This window comes from Myodes glareolus, chromosome 8 (assembly GCF_982192425.1).
Source record: "Myodes glareolus chromosome 8, mMyoGla1.1, whole genome shotgun sequence".
Lineage (NCBI taxonomy): Eukaryota > Metazoa > Chordata > Mammalia > Rodentia > Cricetidae > Myodes > Myodes glareolus.
In genome coordinates this window covers 107810744-107824605 of record NC_142033.1, presented here as the reverse complement: position 1 = coordinate 107824605, position 13862 = coordinate 107810744, and the positions used below count along the sequence as shown (strand labels likewise).

The window sequence follows — 13862 nt, the reverse complement described above, 5'->3', positions numbered from 1 at the left end:
AGACGCACGTATGTTTGTGGGCGTCAAAAGACAACATTTACGAGATGATTTTTCATCTTCCACCGTATGGGTTCAGCTGCTGGAATTCAGTCAGGTTTGGCGGCAAGTGCGCGGGGGGGGGGGGGGGGGGTGCGCGCCTTCCACGCCTCCCACGTGAATGTCGGCGGACATTTTGCTGGAATTACTTTCCTTTAATCACGGGTCCAACATGGGTCCCGAGAACCGAACCCCTGGTAGTCAGGCTGAGAGTAAGCACCCTTCCGGGGTGAGCTATTTCTCAGGTCCCTCCTTGGCCTCCCAATACACAGAAGTCCCGCCCCCTCCCGGTTCTCCTTATTGGCGCTGCGGTCACGCCCACTCAGGCTCCGCCCCGCCCCGCGCCGTTTCCCTGGGAGCGGGGCTCGCTGGCCCCAAAGGACGCTCCTTAAAGGCGCGCGTTCTTCCCTTCACTGTGCGTTTGGTGGCTCTCGCTTATGCTGGTTTTTTGGAGGGAGCAACGGTGGGGTGAACAGGACGCGGTCGGGCAGGTGTCGCTGTTCTTGCGAGCGGCTGCTGGCAGGTGCAGGGCTTGCTTGGCCTGTGGTACTGGCGTGGTATGCTCAGCCGGTCCTGCACATCCGGGCTCCGCGTGCACATGGCTGGCCTCCTCCAAAGCACAGAGACGCAAACCCCCAAAAGCTGCCAATATAGCTGTTAGGGATTTCTTAAGACGGACCTCTCCGCCCACGCAAATAATTCCAATCGGACCGAATGAAGCCGAATAAAAAAGATGCCCATGTTTAATGCAATGCTCCCGGGTGGCCCCGGGAAAGCAAGGAAAGGGGGAGACTACTTGTTCATTCTGGGGGGGGGGCAGTTTAAATAGCCTGTGGGAGTGGTCTTGACCCTTCCTGGAGCGGGATCTTATGTCAGGAGCTGGGGTGAAGTCCCCAATTAAACAATCCAGACTTTTTGTATTAAGGAGTGTTAGGGAGCTGGAGTGATGCTTTCGACCAAACAATAACTAATATAAAGTTGGGAATATAACTAATATTCTCGGCAACTGGGAGGCTGAGGCAGGAGGATTGGGAGTTTGAGGCCGTGGGTCAATAAGAAGAGACCTGTGTCTGTTCTCCCTGCCCTTCTCATGCACGACGGCATTCAGCCCACTTTTCTATGGACCACACCACCCCTCCTTTTGTCCTAGCTTGATTTAAAAACTTCCAGAGCCCTGTACCAACTCTAACTTCTCAGTCTCAAAAGCCCCCTTGGCTCCTTAGGTATAGGGTAAAAACTGTCCTGTTTTGAAACTGGGTCTGGCCTGGAAATCCCCTACATAACCCTGAGTTTCCAATTCTCCAAGTGCTGGGATGACAGGAACTCACCCTGTAGACCTGCTCACAGCTTCCTTACTCCCTGAGGCAATCTCACCTGCCTCAGCCCCCAGTGTCAGGATCATGGTGTGAACCACAGTTACCTTGTGTAGACCAGACCTTCAGATTACAGATCCGCCTGCCTTTGCCTCCAGAGTGCTTGGATTAAAGTTGTGAACCATCCTAACACTCAGCAGATGGATCTCTGTGTTCAAGGTCAGTCTGGTCTACAGAGAGAGTTCTAGGACAGCCAGGGCTACACAGGGAAACCCAGTCTCAAAGGAAATGTTGGTTTTGAGTCTCACCATTGTTGCAAATATGTACTGTAAATTACATTAAAACATATACTCCGAGCGGTGTCACATAGAAATATGTACTGTAATTACGTTAAAACATATATTCCAGGTGTTGCATAGGAATTTTAATCCCAGCACTTGGGAGAAAAAAAAAACGAAGCAGAAAGAACCTTAAGAAAACCAAGGTTGGTTTACAAGGCTATTTTTTCTTTTTTTTTTTTTTTTTTTTTTTTTTTTTTTTTTTTTTTTAAGATTTATTTATTAAGTATACAGTGGTCTGCCTGCATATGTCCCTGCAGGCCAGAAGAGGGCAGCATATTTCATTACAGATGGTTGTGAGCCACCATGTGGTTGCTGGGAATTGAACTCAGGACCTTTGGAAGTGTAGCCAGTGCTCTTAACCTCTGAGCCATCTCTCCAGCCCAAGGCTATTTTTTCTGAAGACTGTGCCTTACCACACCGAAAAGCAAGAACACAGGGGCATGAGGCCCACCGTCTTTTATTCTAGATGGTCACTGTGTTTTGTCCAGCAAGTGATGGAAATGTGGTCCCATATAGTTAGGTGACAGAGACAGGAGGGACCCTGGAGCTCTGTGGTCCATCTGCCTCACAGAAACGGCAGGCAAGCTGCTGACCACAGTGACTCTCTCAAAAATTGGTGGCGGAGTGGTTACACTTTTTTCCCTTTTATACACTGTCTCTCTTTGTAGCCCTGACTGGCCTGGAACTCCCTCTGTAGACCAGGCTGCCTGGAACTCAAAGATCTGCCTGCTTTTGGCTTCACACCATGTGAAATTGAGGGTGTGGTCAGCATCCCCTAGTTCCACTTTGTTTTTATCTTATTTTATTTTTGCTTTTGCTTTTTTTTTTTTTTTTTTTCGAGACAGGGTTTCTCTATAGCTTTGAAGCCTGTCCTGGAACTAGCTCTTGTAGACTAGGCTGGGCTTGAACTCACAGAGATCAGCTTGCCTCTGCCTCCCTAGTGCTGGGATTAAAGGCGTGTGCCACCTCAGTCACTATCCACTTTGTTTTTTGGACAGGTTTTCTCACTGAACCTGACGCTCAGTGGCTGAACTAGGTTTGCGGCCACGGAGCTTCAGGGATCCCTATCTCAGTTTTCTTTGTGGTGCACGGCAATGACAGGTGAGCACCACACCTGGTTCCTTGCCTAGTTTAGGGATTCGACCTCATTTCCGTCTGCGTGTGCAGCAAACTCATTCCCCACTGAAATGTCTCCTGGCTCACTCACCTCAACAAAGTCCAACACTTCAGTTACCCCAGTCAATCAATTTCCCTTTTAAGTAGCCTTTCAGAGTGGACTACATTTCCCCGGATCTGGCAGCGAGCTGTGGTCACATGACTAGAATCCGACCAATAGCGGAGGTGATGCATCTTTTACCTTTTCTTCCTTCCTCTTCGACCCAGACTGGGATGGTGCACCAAATACCGGACCTCGAGAAAGGAGACCATCCTCCAGGCAGCTTAAAAGACAGCTAGGAAGAGATTTTTCTACGTTAAGTATTTTTCTGTTTTAGAGACAGGGTTTCTCTGTGTACCGCTGGTTGTTTCCCTGGGTAGCTTTGGAGCCTGTCTTGGGAAACGCTCTGTAGATCAGGCTGGTCTCGAACTCACAGAGATCCGCCCACTTCTGCCTCCCGAGGGCTGGGATTAAAGGCGTGGTCACCACAACCTGTCTTGTTTTAGTTTTAACTGTGTATATACACAGTGCTTCCGGAGTCCAGAAGAGGGTGCCGGACCTCCTGAGCCTTAACCGATATGGGTGCTGGGAATCCAACGAGGATCTTCTGTAATATTGGCACTCCTACCCATTGAGCCATCTCCTCCGTCTCCAGATGAACCTTAATTCTTCTTCATTTCATCTGTTTTAATTACTTTCGATTTTTTTCTTTGTTGTGTGCATATGCTTGTACGTGTTTGCGTGCAGACATTTGTGTGTGTACAGATCAGAGGTGGACATCGGACGGCCTTCTTGATCTTTTATCTTCTTTCCTTTTTCTTTCTTTTTCTTTTTTTTCAGATCGGGACAGGAGGATTCCTGATACTCGCTGGCAGGGTAGCCTCCTAGAAGAACTCTAGATCCAGTGAGGGAATGTGCCATCACGCCTAAGTTTTTACACAGGAACTTGGAATTGAGCACAGTTTTTTTTTTGTTTGTTTGTTTTCTGGTTTTCGGAGACAGCTTTGGAGCCTGTCCTGGAACTATTGTTAGACCAGGCTGGTCTCAAACTCCCAGAGAGCCACCTGCCTCTGCCTCCTGAGTGCTGGGATTAAAGGCGTGCGCCACCACCTCCCAGCTTTGAGCACAGATTTTTATGCTTGAGTGACAAGGACTTGACCAGTTTGCTGTTTTGTTTTGTTGTAAACTCTGGATCTCAGGCCTTCCTCTTTCTGAAATGACAGACGTACAATCAGTAGTGTGATGTTGGTGATGGCCACTTGGGGCATGCTAGGCTGCCCCTGTGCCTTCTGAGTTTCATTTTTTTATTTTTTAAAAAGATTTATTTATTTATTTATTATGTACAGTGTTCTGCCTGCATGCGTACCTACACCCCAGAAAAGGGCACCAGATCTCATTATAGATGGTTGTGAGCCACCATGTGGTTGCTGGGAATTGAACTCAGAATCTCTTTAAGAACAGTCAGTGTTCTTAACTGCTGGGCCATCTCTCCAGCCCCCAACTTTTTATTTCTTTAGTCTTACAAGTACTACATAAATTAGGTTATTATTCAGTCTAAGGACCTGAGACATCCATTAACTCATCCAAGGTCCTATAGCACATTAAAGCGGAACCATAATTTAAACTCACACCACAGCTAACCAAATCTTGAATCTGAGCCCGGCAGTGGTGGTGCACGCCTTTAAACCTAGCACTTGGGAGGTTGAGAGACAGGTGACCTCTTTGAGTCAGCCTAGTCTTCAAGACCTAGATCCACAAAGACCCCCACCCCCCAAAAAAATAACAAGGAGACCGAGTCTTGTATGTAAAAGCAAAAAGCCTTTATTTTATGCAAGTTTGCAAACTCGGTTTCTCCGTGTTGTCTAACATATTGGAATAAACGGAGAGCCCGGAGCTCAGTTTGAGTTGGGTTTTATAGTAGTAAAGGTGGGAGTGAGGGGTTTCTGAGGTTCAGGACCCCTGATTGGCTGACATTTGTCTAGGGGTGTCCTGGTGTGCTGGCAGGTGGTCCTATCTACAGCGGTTGGAACGTTAGGCATTTTCCTTTGACGGTCTGTTCTTGGGTGGTGCTCGGGTAATCTCCAGTTTGGTCCTTGCTGCCTTCAGGTGAACCTACTGAGACTCAGGCCTCCTTTAAGCTTGTCATAGCTGAGTCCCACACTAGTTCCTGGACAGCCAGGACTGTTACACAGAGAAACCTTGTCTCGAAAAATCAAACAAATGATTAATCTGATTTTTCTCCATGTGTATATTTCTTCATTGGAAAGGCAGGTCCGAGCTTCATGCAGTTGCGGCGCTTGGTCAGCAGGGGCCGCTGCAGCGCCCCTTGCTCTCGGCGCGCACGCGCAGTGGTACCTCTCTGCGCTGTTCTGAGTCCGCACTCAGCTTCCGCCTGAACTGATGACCGCACGTCCGCTAGCGACCGAGGCTCATCTAGCTGCAGCATATCTTGGATTCTGTGCATCTGGCCCCATCCCCGCAGTAGCCTGTCCACGCGCCCCTCTCGCTCCTGAACGTTGCCCTATTCTCTCCCCTCATCATACAGCTTCTTAGAATCTGCCAACCACGCTGGACAGTGGTGGTGCACGCCTTTAATCCCAGCAGAGGCAGGCAGATCACTGGGAGTTCGAGGCCAGCCTGGTCTACAAGAGCTAGTTCTAGGACAGGCTCCAAAGCTGCAGAGAAACCCTGTCTCAAATTTAACTCCTAAATGAAATCTAATTACTTAGTCTGTGTTGTTCCAGGCCAGTCTGGGCTACATGGTGAGACCCTGTCTCAGAGTTTTGTTTTCAAATCAATTCTATTTCAACCAGATGGTAGTGGTGCACACCTTTGATCCCACCACTCCGGAGGTGTGTTTCTGTCTACTAAGTATTCTGTCTACTAAGTGAGTTTCAGGAGGGGTTCCGAGCTACAGAGAAACCCTGTCTCGAAAAAAACAAAAACAAACACTAAAATCACTTACTTAGTCTTTTGAGCCAGGGTCTCCAATAGCCCAGGCTGACTTTGACCTGCTGACCCCACCTTTTGCGCCTCTGGGTGCTGGCATGCCTGGTTTCTGTGGTTGTTTGAAATGGAACCAAGGACTCGGACACGCGCAGCGCACCCTGTCCTCATGGAGCCCGGCCTGATTAATTTGTTATTTATTATTCATGGTGTATGATGTACGTGCAGCAATTTACACGTGGGTCAGAGAACTTTGTGGAAGGCCTTTCTCTTTGCACCATGGTCTTAGGTCATCAGCGTGCTTTCCCTCACCGATCTCACCATCTTTATTTAGTTTTGAGACTATATATTGCTGCGAAGCCCAAGTTGTCTGGAAATTTGTACAGTCCTCCGTTTCACCTTAGAAAACTTTGGGAGGGGGGCTGGAGAGATGGCTCAGAGGTTAAGAGCACTGATTGTTCTTCCAGAGGTCCTGAGTTCAATTCCCAGCAACCATATGGTGGCTCACAACCATCTGTAATGAAATCTGGTGTCCTCTTCTGGCCTGCAGGCAAAACATGCAGACAGAACACTGTAAGCAAAATAAATAAATAAATCTTTAAAAAAAAAAAGAAAGAAAACTTTGGGAGGGGGCTGGAGAGATGGCTCAGTGGTTAAGAGCACTGACTGCTCTTCCAGAGGTGCTGAGTTCAATTCCCAGCAACCACATGGTGACTCAGCCATCTGTAATGAGACCTGGTGCTCTCGTCTGGTCTGCAGGCAGAATATAGGCAGAAAACTGCATACACAATAAATAATAAATCTTTAAAAAAGTTAAAAAAAGAAAAGAAAACTTTGGGAGGACAGGACAGTCCCTCCAAGTATGACCCCAATCACCTCTTTTGTTTTTCAAACGAAGTTTCAGCCTAATCAAGGCTGGCCTTGAACTCGTGTAGTCGAGGACAGCCTTGTGCTCCGGATGCTCCTACTGCTGGAATGACAGACCTGTGCTGCCAAAGCCAGCTTGTAGGACTGGACTGTGGAACTCAGTTTTGCTTCTGTGCCAGGGGTGTGGGCTGCACCCGGGGCCAGCCCCACCCTTGAATCTCTTCCTTGAATGAGAGCATTTGCATCCTACCTTGCAAAGACCCCACGCAGGACCGTCAAGGCCTCTGACACTCAGTATTGCAGAAAAAAAAAATCAGGGTGCAATTTCCCCCAAGATCCCGATCAGAGGGCATATGGAGTTTAGGCGTTCCTCTGCATGCTTGGCAGTCAATTGTCATTGATTTCTGTCATCGACCTTGGTGTCCCCTCTTCCCCTCTTCCTTAGGCAGAAGTCAGGTTCTAATAAAGCAAACCGTGAGAGACCGTGGCGGAAGAGGCGAGTGCCCAGTAATTTTAGAGTAAAGATTCGAAAACCGTATTGCTTTATTTACTTGTTCTAGGCTGGGATACCTCTTTTCTCTCCCTCCCTGGAAGTCTAGGAGGGTCCAATGTGTCCCCTCCGTTTAACCGGGGAGCTTGAGGCTTCCAGAGGGGAGTTGATCTGCACGGACGCCGTAAGCAATGAGCGGCTATTGTGTGCAGGAGGCTGCGCGCCCAGGGTCAGGCTGGGACAGCCGCGCTGCGCGGTCCTGCAGCGCCTCCTGCTGGCCCCGCGAGAACGGCAGAGTGCGGGTGCCAGCACGCCATGGCATCACTAGTGAGGCGGAGTCAATAGGATTGCTATTGACTGAATCTCGTATCAAGGGAGAAATAAAAATTAAAAGAGACGAAAATCCAAGAAACAGCAGGTCTTGTCTGTATTGGTTTTAAGGCCTCGTCTTAGCGTAGTCCAGGACGGCCTCGGAATTCACTATGTTGCAGAGTGATCTTGAATTCCTGATGCCCCTGCCTCAGCCTGCTAAGTGTTGGGATGACAGCTGTCTATGTGCCATCGTTCCCGGCTCTAGTGTGTGTGTGTGTGTGTGTGTGTGTGTGTGTGTGTATTCCTAGCCCCAGGAAAATTCAAGGACAACTTCTACAGTCTATTGAGTAAGAGGATCTACCTAATATCCTGTCTCATAAAAAAGGTGTCAGAGGGCCTGATGTGACGGCACAGGCCTTTAATCCCAGGGGTGGGACAGCAGAGACAAGCACATCTCCTTGATCTGGGGCCAGCACGGGTTACATAGTGAGACTATGTTTCCAAAACACAAAGGTGAAATAAAAAATACAGGCAAAGTTTAGAGAAATAATTCTGTGGCCAGAAGGCTAGCTTTCTCCAGCTTTCTCCTAGAACTATCACATTACATAACAACCTCAAACCCAGGAAACAGGACTTTGACCCAACAACCCACTGACCAGGTCCGAATGTCAAAGTCCTCTTTAAATTGTTCTCCAAGGCCTTTTGCGAATCATCGCGGAGCTGATTGCGTTCTGAAGCAGCGGACCTTCAACACCCAGGGTGACTGTCGCGCAGGGTCCGGCGACCGTGCCATGCCCCGGCACCTCCGCAGCCACCTCCGCGGCGCTTCGAGGGTTAAATCCTCAGCCGCAGGTTTCGCGCGTGCGCGGAGTCGCGCACAGCCCCGCCCCAGGGATCAGGGTCGCGCCGCGCGCGCCGCCACGTGACCCGCCCAACCGGCGTCGCCCTATAAAGGACCGGGCGTTGACGTCAGCGGTCTCTTCCGCCGCAGCCGCCGCCATCGACGGCGCAGCTCGCTCTTCTGTTCTGCCCGTGAGAATCCGGAGCCATCCGCAACCATGGTGAGTGACCGCGGCTCGGCGCGGCTCGCGGACAGAGCCGGGCGCTCGCGGCGGCGGGGGGTGGCCGTGGCGGGTCCCCGGGACGGACGGGGAGGAGACATGGCGGCCGCGGCGGGAGGCGGGCGGATGGGTGCCCGGCGCCATGTCTGCGCGGCCACTACTCGTTTTGCCGCGCTGCGCTGCGGGTCTCGAGCCGGCTAACGTGTCTGCGTCCCGGGACGGGGACGCCATGGCCGGGGAAGGAGGAGGGCGGGCGGCCCCGCCGTTGACAGCCGAGTGGGAGGTCCCCACGGCGGCACCGCTCTACCCTAGCGCCCGTCACCGTAGCGGGTTGTGTGTCACCCGAGCGTCACGGCAGAGGTGCCGGCAGCACGGGCTCGGGGAGCTGGAGTGGCCGGCCTAGCGCCCACAGCCAGCTGGCTAAGTCTTGCTTTCCCCTGGTGGAGATGGCGGGCCCGGTGGTCTCCGCCATGACAGGGCTGGCCTTGCAGCCGTGAGCCACGCCGTGGACTGTCGGGAACGACAACCGAGGTTCCGTCGCACTTGCGTGTGTCCTCGATAGCCCACGGCCATGGGGTTATTGACCTGCCGCCTGCCAGGCAGAGCGCTCAGGGCTCTGGCGTCTGCCCCTCCCCCCCGCCGCAGGTGAACTTCACGGTAGACCAGATCCGTGCCATCATGGACAAGAAAGCCAACATCCGGAACATGTCTGTCATCGCCCACGTGGACCACGGCAAGTCCACGCTGACGGACTCCCTGGTGTGCAAGGCCGGCATCATCGCCTCTGCGCGAGCTGGGGAGACCCGCTTCACCGACACCCGCAAGGACGAGCAGGAGCGCTGTATCACCATCAAGTCCACGTAAGCGGGCTTCTGGGTGGGGTTCGGAGGCCGTCGCTGTCTCCGCCCTTCGCCCCTGCAGAAAGTTGTGCCCGCAGGGTCCCTGCTGCCCCAGTGCACGGTGACAAGTGGGAATGTCTTGGTTCTGTGGGCAGTGGCCTCAGCTGGGCTGACTCCCCGGTCTCTCCCGCAGCGCCATCTCCCTCTTCTATGAACTGTCTGAGAACGACCTGAACTTCATCAAGCAGAGCAAGGACGGCTCTGGCTTCCTCATCAATCTTATCGACTCCCCAGGCCACGTCGACTTCTCCTCGGAGGTGACAGCTGCCCTGCGTGTCACCGATGGAGCTCTGGTGGTGGTGGACTGCGTGTCTGGTAGGTGGTGCATGCTGGACGTACACATTTTTGCAGACATGAGATGACGGAAACTTAGGTTTTACCTTGAGGTGTGGGTACTGAGGCTGCCCTTGGACTGGAGAGGAGCAGCGGGGGAGTTCAGGCCAGTCAGGACCACACAGGGACTGGAAGGATGAGCCCAGGGCGCTCTGGGAAGACACAGGTCATTCAGCTCCCTGTATCTAGCTGCAGGGCCACGACCTCAGGGTCAGAGACAGGACAGTACAATGAGGAATGCTGCCCACCCAGGGAACTAGGTGTGCTCTTTCTGCAGTCAGACTTGCTAGCCTTCATGGGCTCTCACTTACATATGTCCACTGAAAATCCCCGCTTCCCTCGCAGGCGTCTGCGTGCAGACTGAGACGGTGCTGCGGCAGGCCATTGCTGAGCGCATCAAGCCTGTGCTGATGATGAATAAGATGGACCGTGCCCTGCTTGAGCTGCAGTTGGAGCCTGAGGAGCTGTACCAGACCTTCCAGCGCATCGTGGAGAATGTCAACGTCATCATCTCCACCTATGGCGAGGGCGAGAGCGGGCCCATGGGGAATATTATGGTGCGGAGCCCACCTGGTGGAGGGGGTGGGGCTGGGGCTGGGTCAGCAGCCATGCTCTCTGGGAGTCCTTGGTCCCGGACATGATGACTGAAATTCTTCACTTTGACCTGATGTCTGCTGAAGAAACTGTGTGTCTGAGCCAGTGCTGCTTTGGCATGGGTGGGCTTCTAAGGGAAGTTCCTGGCCCCAGTGTTATCAGTGCTGCTCTCTTCCCTTAGATCGACCCTGTCCTGGGTACTGTGGGCTTCGGCTCCGGCCTGCATGGCTGGGCCTTCACTTTGAAGCAGTTTGCAGAGATGTATGTAGCCAAATTTGCAGCCAAGGGTGAGGGCCAATTGGGGCCAGCCGAACGGGCCAAGAAAGTGGAGGATATGATGAAGAAACTTTGGGGAGACAGGTGAGTGTAAGGGTGTACTGTGCGCGTGCTGCGTCACTCAAGGCAAGGCTCTGCATTGAGCTACAACATGACCTGTTACTCTCCAAGGTATTTTGATCCAGCCAATGGCAAATTCAGCAAGTCGGCAAACAGCCCTGATGGGAAGAAGCTGCCTCGCACCTTTTGCCAGCTCATACTGGACCCAATCTTTAAGGTGGGTGAACGGTGGGTCTGGCCTGTTGGCAGCAGTCACTCAGAGTACCCTCACCGTGGGAAGCAGCGCTCCCGTTCCCCTGTTCCTGTCCCAGGCCCACAGTCATCTCTGTGACAGGTGTTCGATGCCATCATGAACTTCAGAAAGGAGGAGACGGCCAAGCTGATCGAGAAGCTGGACATCAAGCTGGACAGCGAGGACAAGGACAAGGAGGGCAAGCCGCTGCTCAAAGCTGTGATGCGGCGCTGGCTGCCTGCAGGGGACGCCCTTCTGCAGATGATCACCATCCACCTGCCGTCCCCTGTCACAGCGCAGAAGTACCGCTGTGAGCTGCTCTACGAGGGGCCGCCTGATGACGAGGCCGCCATGGGTAGGTGTCACAGGCCATCCCTACCCGCAGCTCCGGGGTCCCCGCAGCCTCGGCAAAGGGTGACCTGAAGTCCTCTCTCTCCAGGCATTAAAAGTTGCGACCCCAAGGGCCCTCTCATGATGTACATTTCCAAGATGGTGCCAACTTCCGACAAAGGCCGCTTCTACGCCTTTGGTAGAGTGTTCTCTGGAGTGGTGTCAACGGGACTCAAGGTCCGCATCATGGGCCCCAACTACACACCTGGGAAGAAGGAGGACCTGTACTTAAAACCCATCCAGAGGTGGGCACTCTCCCACGCCTGCCTACACTTATGCCCTGACTGTTTCCCTTGTGGCCTTGTTGACCTCCTCCATCCCTCCCTCTAGAACCATCCTGATGATGGGGCGGTATGTGGAGCCCATCGAGGACGTGCCCTGTGGGAACATTGTGGGGCTGGTCGGTGTGGACCAGTTCCTGGTGAAGACTGGGACGATCACCACCTTTGAGCAGGCACACAACATGCGTGTGATGAAGTTCAGCGTCAGCCCTGTCGTCAGAGTGGCTGTGGAGGCCAAGAACCCAGCTGACCTGCCCAAGCTGGTGGAGGGGTTGAAGCGACTCGCCAAGTCCGACCCCATGGTGCAGGTGTGCCTCATGCTTGCTGGTGTGTGGTGGTGAGGTCTGGGAGGGAGCCCTGGGAGAGGAGGGTGGTGCCAGCTGACTCTGTTCCCATAGTGCATCATTGAGGAGTCTGGGGAGCACATCATTGCCGGAGCAGGTGAGTTGCACCTGGAGATCTGCCTCAAGGACTTGGAAGAAGACCATGCCTGCATCCCCATCAAGGTGGGTACTTTTCTCAGGGTCCTGCCAGGAACAGGGCCCTCATGGCCCTGCTGCCACTGCCTGCAGGTATTTTCAGCAGTAATGGGTGTTCCCTTCTACAGAAATCCGACCCCGTTGTCTCATACCGGGAGACAGTGAGCGAGGAGTCAAATGTGCTGTGCCTGTCCAAGTCCCCCAACAAGCACAACCGGCTGTACATGAAGGCCCGGCCCTTCCCTGATGGCCTGGCTGAGGACATCGACAAGGGGGAAGTCTCTGCTCGCCAGGAGCTCAAGGCTCGGGCACGCTACCTGGCTGAGAAGTACGAGTGGGATGTCGCCGAAGCCCGCAAGATCTGGTGCTTTGGGCCTGATGGCACTGGCCCCAACATCCTGACAGACATCACCAAGGGTGTGCAGTACCTGAATGAGATCAAGGACAGTGTGGTGGCTGGGTTCCAGTGGGCCACTAAGGAGGTGAGTGCGGGGCCTGGGCGGACTGCCTATGGGGAGCTTGGCTTCTGAATGATTATTGGGGTGTGACTAGCCAGCTTTCTTTGCTTAGGGCGCTCTCTGTGAGGAGAACATGCGTGGTGTGCGATTCGATGTTCATGATGTGACTCTGCACGCTGATGCTATCCACCGAGGTGGTGGCCAGATCATCCCCACAGCTCGGCGCTGCCTCTATGCCAGTGTGTTGACCGCACAGCCCCGCCTCATGGAGCCTATCTACCTTGTGGAGATCCAGGTAAACTTGCCTGTCTGTGTGGCACCTGCCCATCCTCTTGTGCGCTCTGATTCTCACTGCTTCTCTCTTTCCCTCAGTGTCCTGAGCAGGTTGTGGGTGGCATCTATGGTGTCCTGAACAGGAAGCGTGGCCATGTGTTTGAGGAGTCCCAGGTGGCCGGCACCCCCATGTTCGTGGTCAAGGCCTACTTGCCTGTCAATGAGTCCTTTGGTGAGTACCTTCCCTGGCTCTCCTGTGGTGTCCCAGGCCTCCGCTCCCTGAGGTCTCTGGTTTGCATATTAGTGGAGCAAAAACAAGATGTCTGTGTGGAGTGGGTGTCACAGGCAGGCAGATCTACCAAAAAAAACCTGAAGAATCACTGGGCAGGGAGTTGGGGAGGCCCAGACCTGGGGCTAGGCTCCTTGCTGAGTGTCTTGCCTCTGTGCAGGTTTCACAGCTGATTTGCGCTCCAACACGGGAGGCCAGGCCTTCCCCCAGTGTGTGTTCGACCACTGGCAGATCCTGCCTGGGGACCCCTTTGACAACAGCAGCCGTCCCTGCCAAGTAGTCGCGGAGACCCGCAAGCGCAAAGGCCTAAAGGAGGGCATCCCGGCGCTGGACAACTTCCTGGACAAGCTGTAGACAGCTTGGCACTGCCGGACACTGCACAGTGCCCGCCCATCAGAAGACACCTTGAGACTGTCCCATAGTGCCGCTCTGAAGATTGTGGGGCCATCCTGCCATAGCTGTGTGCTAACACGTGGATTCTATTTATTTTGGAATTCCAAGGCAGCGGAGTCCCCTCTGCAGGCTGGACTGGCGGGCCATGGGGTGGGCGGGATACCATGCTATCATTCTCAGAAATGCTCGGATGTCAAAAGTCTATAAATAAACGCATTCAGAGGTTTGTGGGGTTCATCTATGGCCCAAGTGCAGCTCCCCAGAGGGGAGGAGGAGGATATTGCTCATGGGAGATGGGCAGCCTCCTGGGGACCCTGACTGTGACACTTTGGAGTAATAAGCTGTGGTTGACCTCCCTGCACTCCATCCTGTGCTGGGCGATA

General features: G+C 53.3%; 1 protein-coding gene, 1 long non-coding RNA gene and 1 other non-coding gene across 3 annotated transcripts; 2 read left to right on the top strand and 1 right to left on the bottom strand.

Annotated features, from left to right (window-relative positions):
- Positions 1–4644: 4644 nt before the first annotated feature.
- Positions 4645–8338, bottom strand: LOC146894018 (uncharacterized). The gene is made up of 2 exons (XR_015002885.2): positions 8118–8338; positions 4645–6336 (listed from the first exon to the last, which is right to left on the bottom strand). It is a non-coding gene; the product is annotated as an uncharacterized LOC146894018 (long non-coding RNA).
- A 34-nt stretch (positions 8339–8372) lies between these two features.
- Eef2 (eukaryotic translation elongation factor 2) lies at positions 8373–13705 on the top strand. Its single transcript, XM_085692451.2, has 14 exons — positions 8373–8522; positions 9168–9382; positions 9555–9736; positions 10100–10311; positions 10530–10708; positions 10796–10901; positions 11019–11271; positions 11356–11551; positions 11637–11895; positions 11986–12093; positions 12195–12548; positions 12637–12819; positions 12897–13029; positions 13247–13705. Exons 1-14 carry the CDS (start codon positions 8520–8522, stop codon positions 13438–13440), a joined length of 2577 nt encoding a protein of 858 aa, XP_085548577.1. The 5' UTR covers positions 8373–8519; the 3' UTR covers positions 13441–13705.
- Positions 10388–10451, top strand: LOC146894017 (small nucleolar RNA SNORD37). The gene has a single exon (XR_015002907.1). It is a non-coding gene; the product is annotated as a small nucleolar RNA SNORD37 (small nucleolar RNA).
- Positions 13706–13862: the final 157 nt, after the last annotated feature.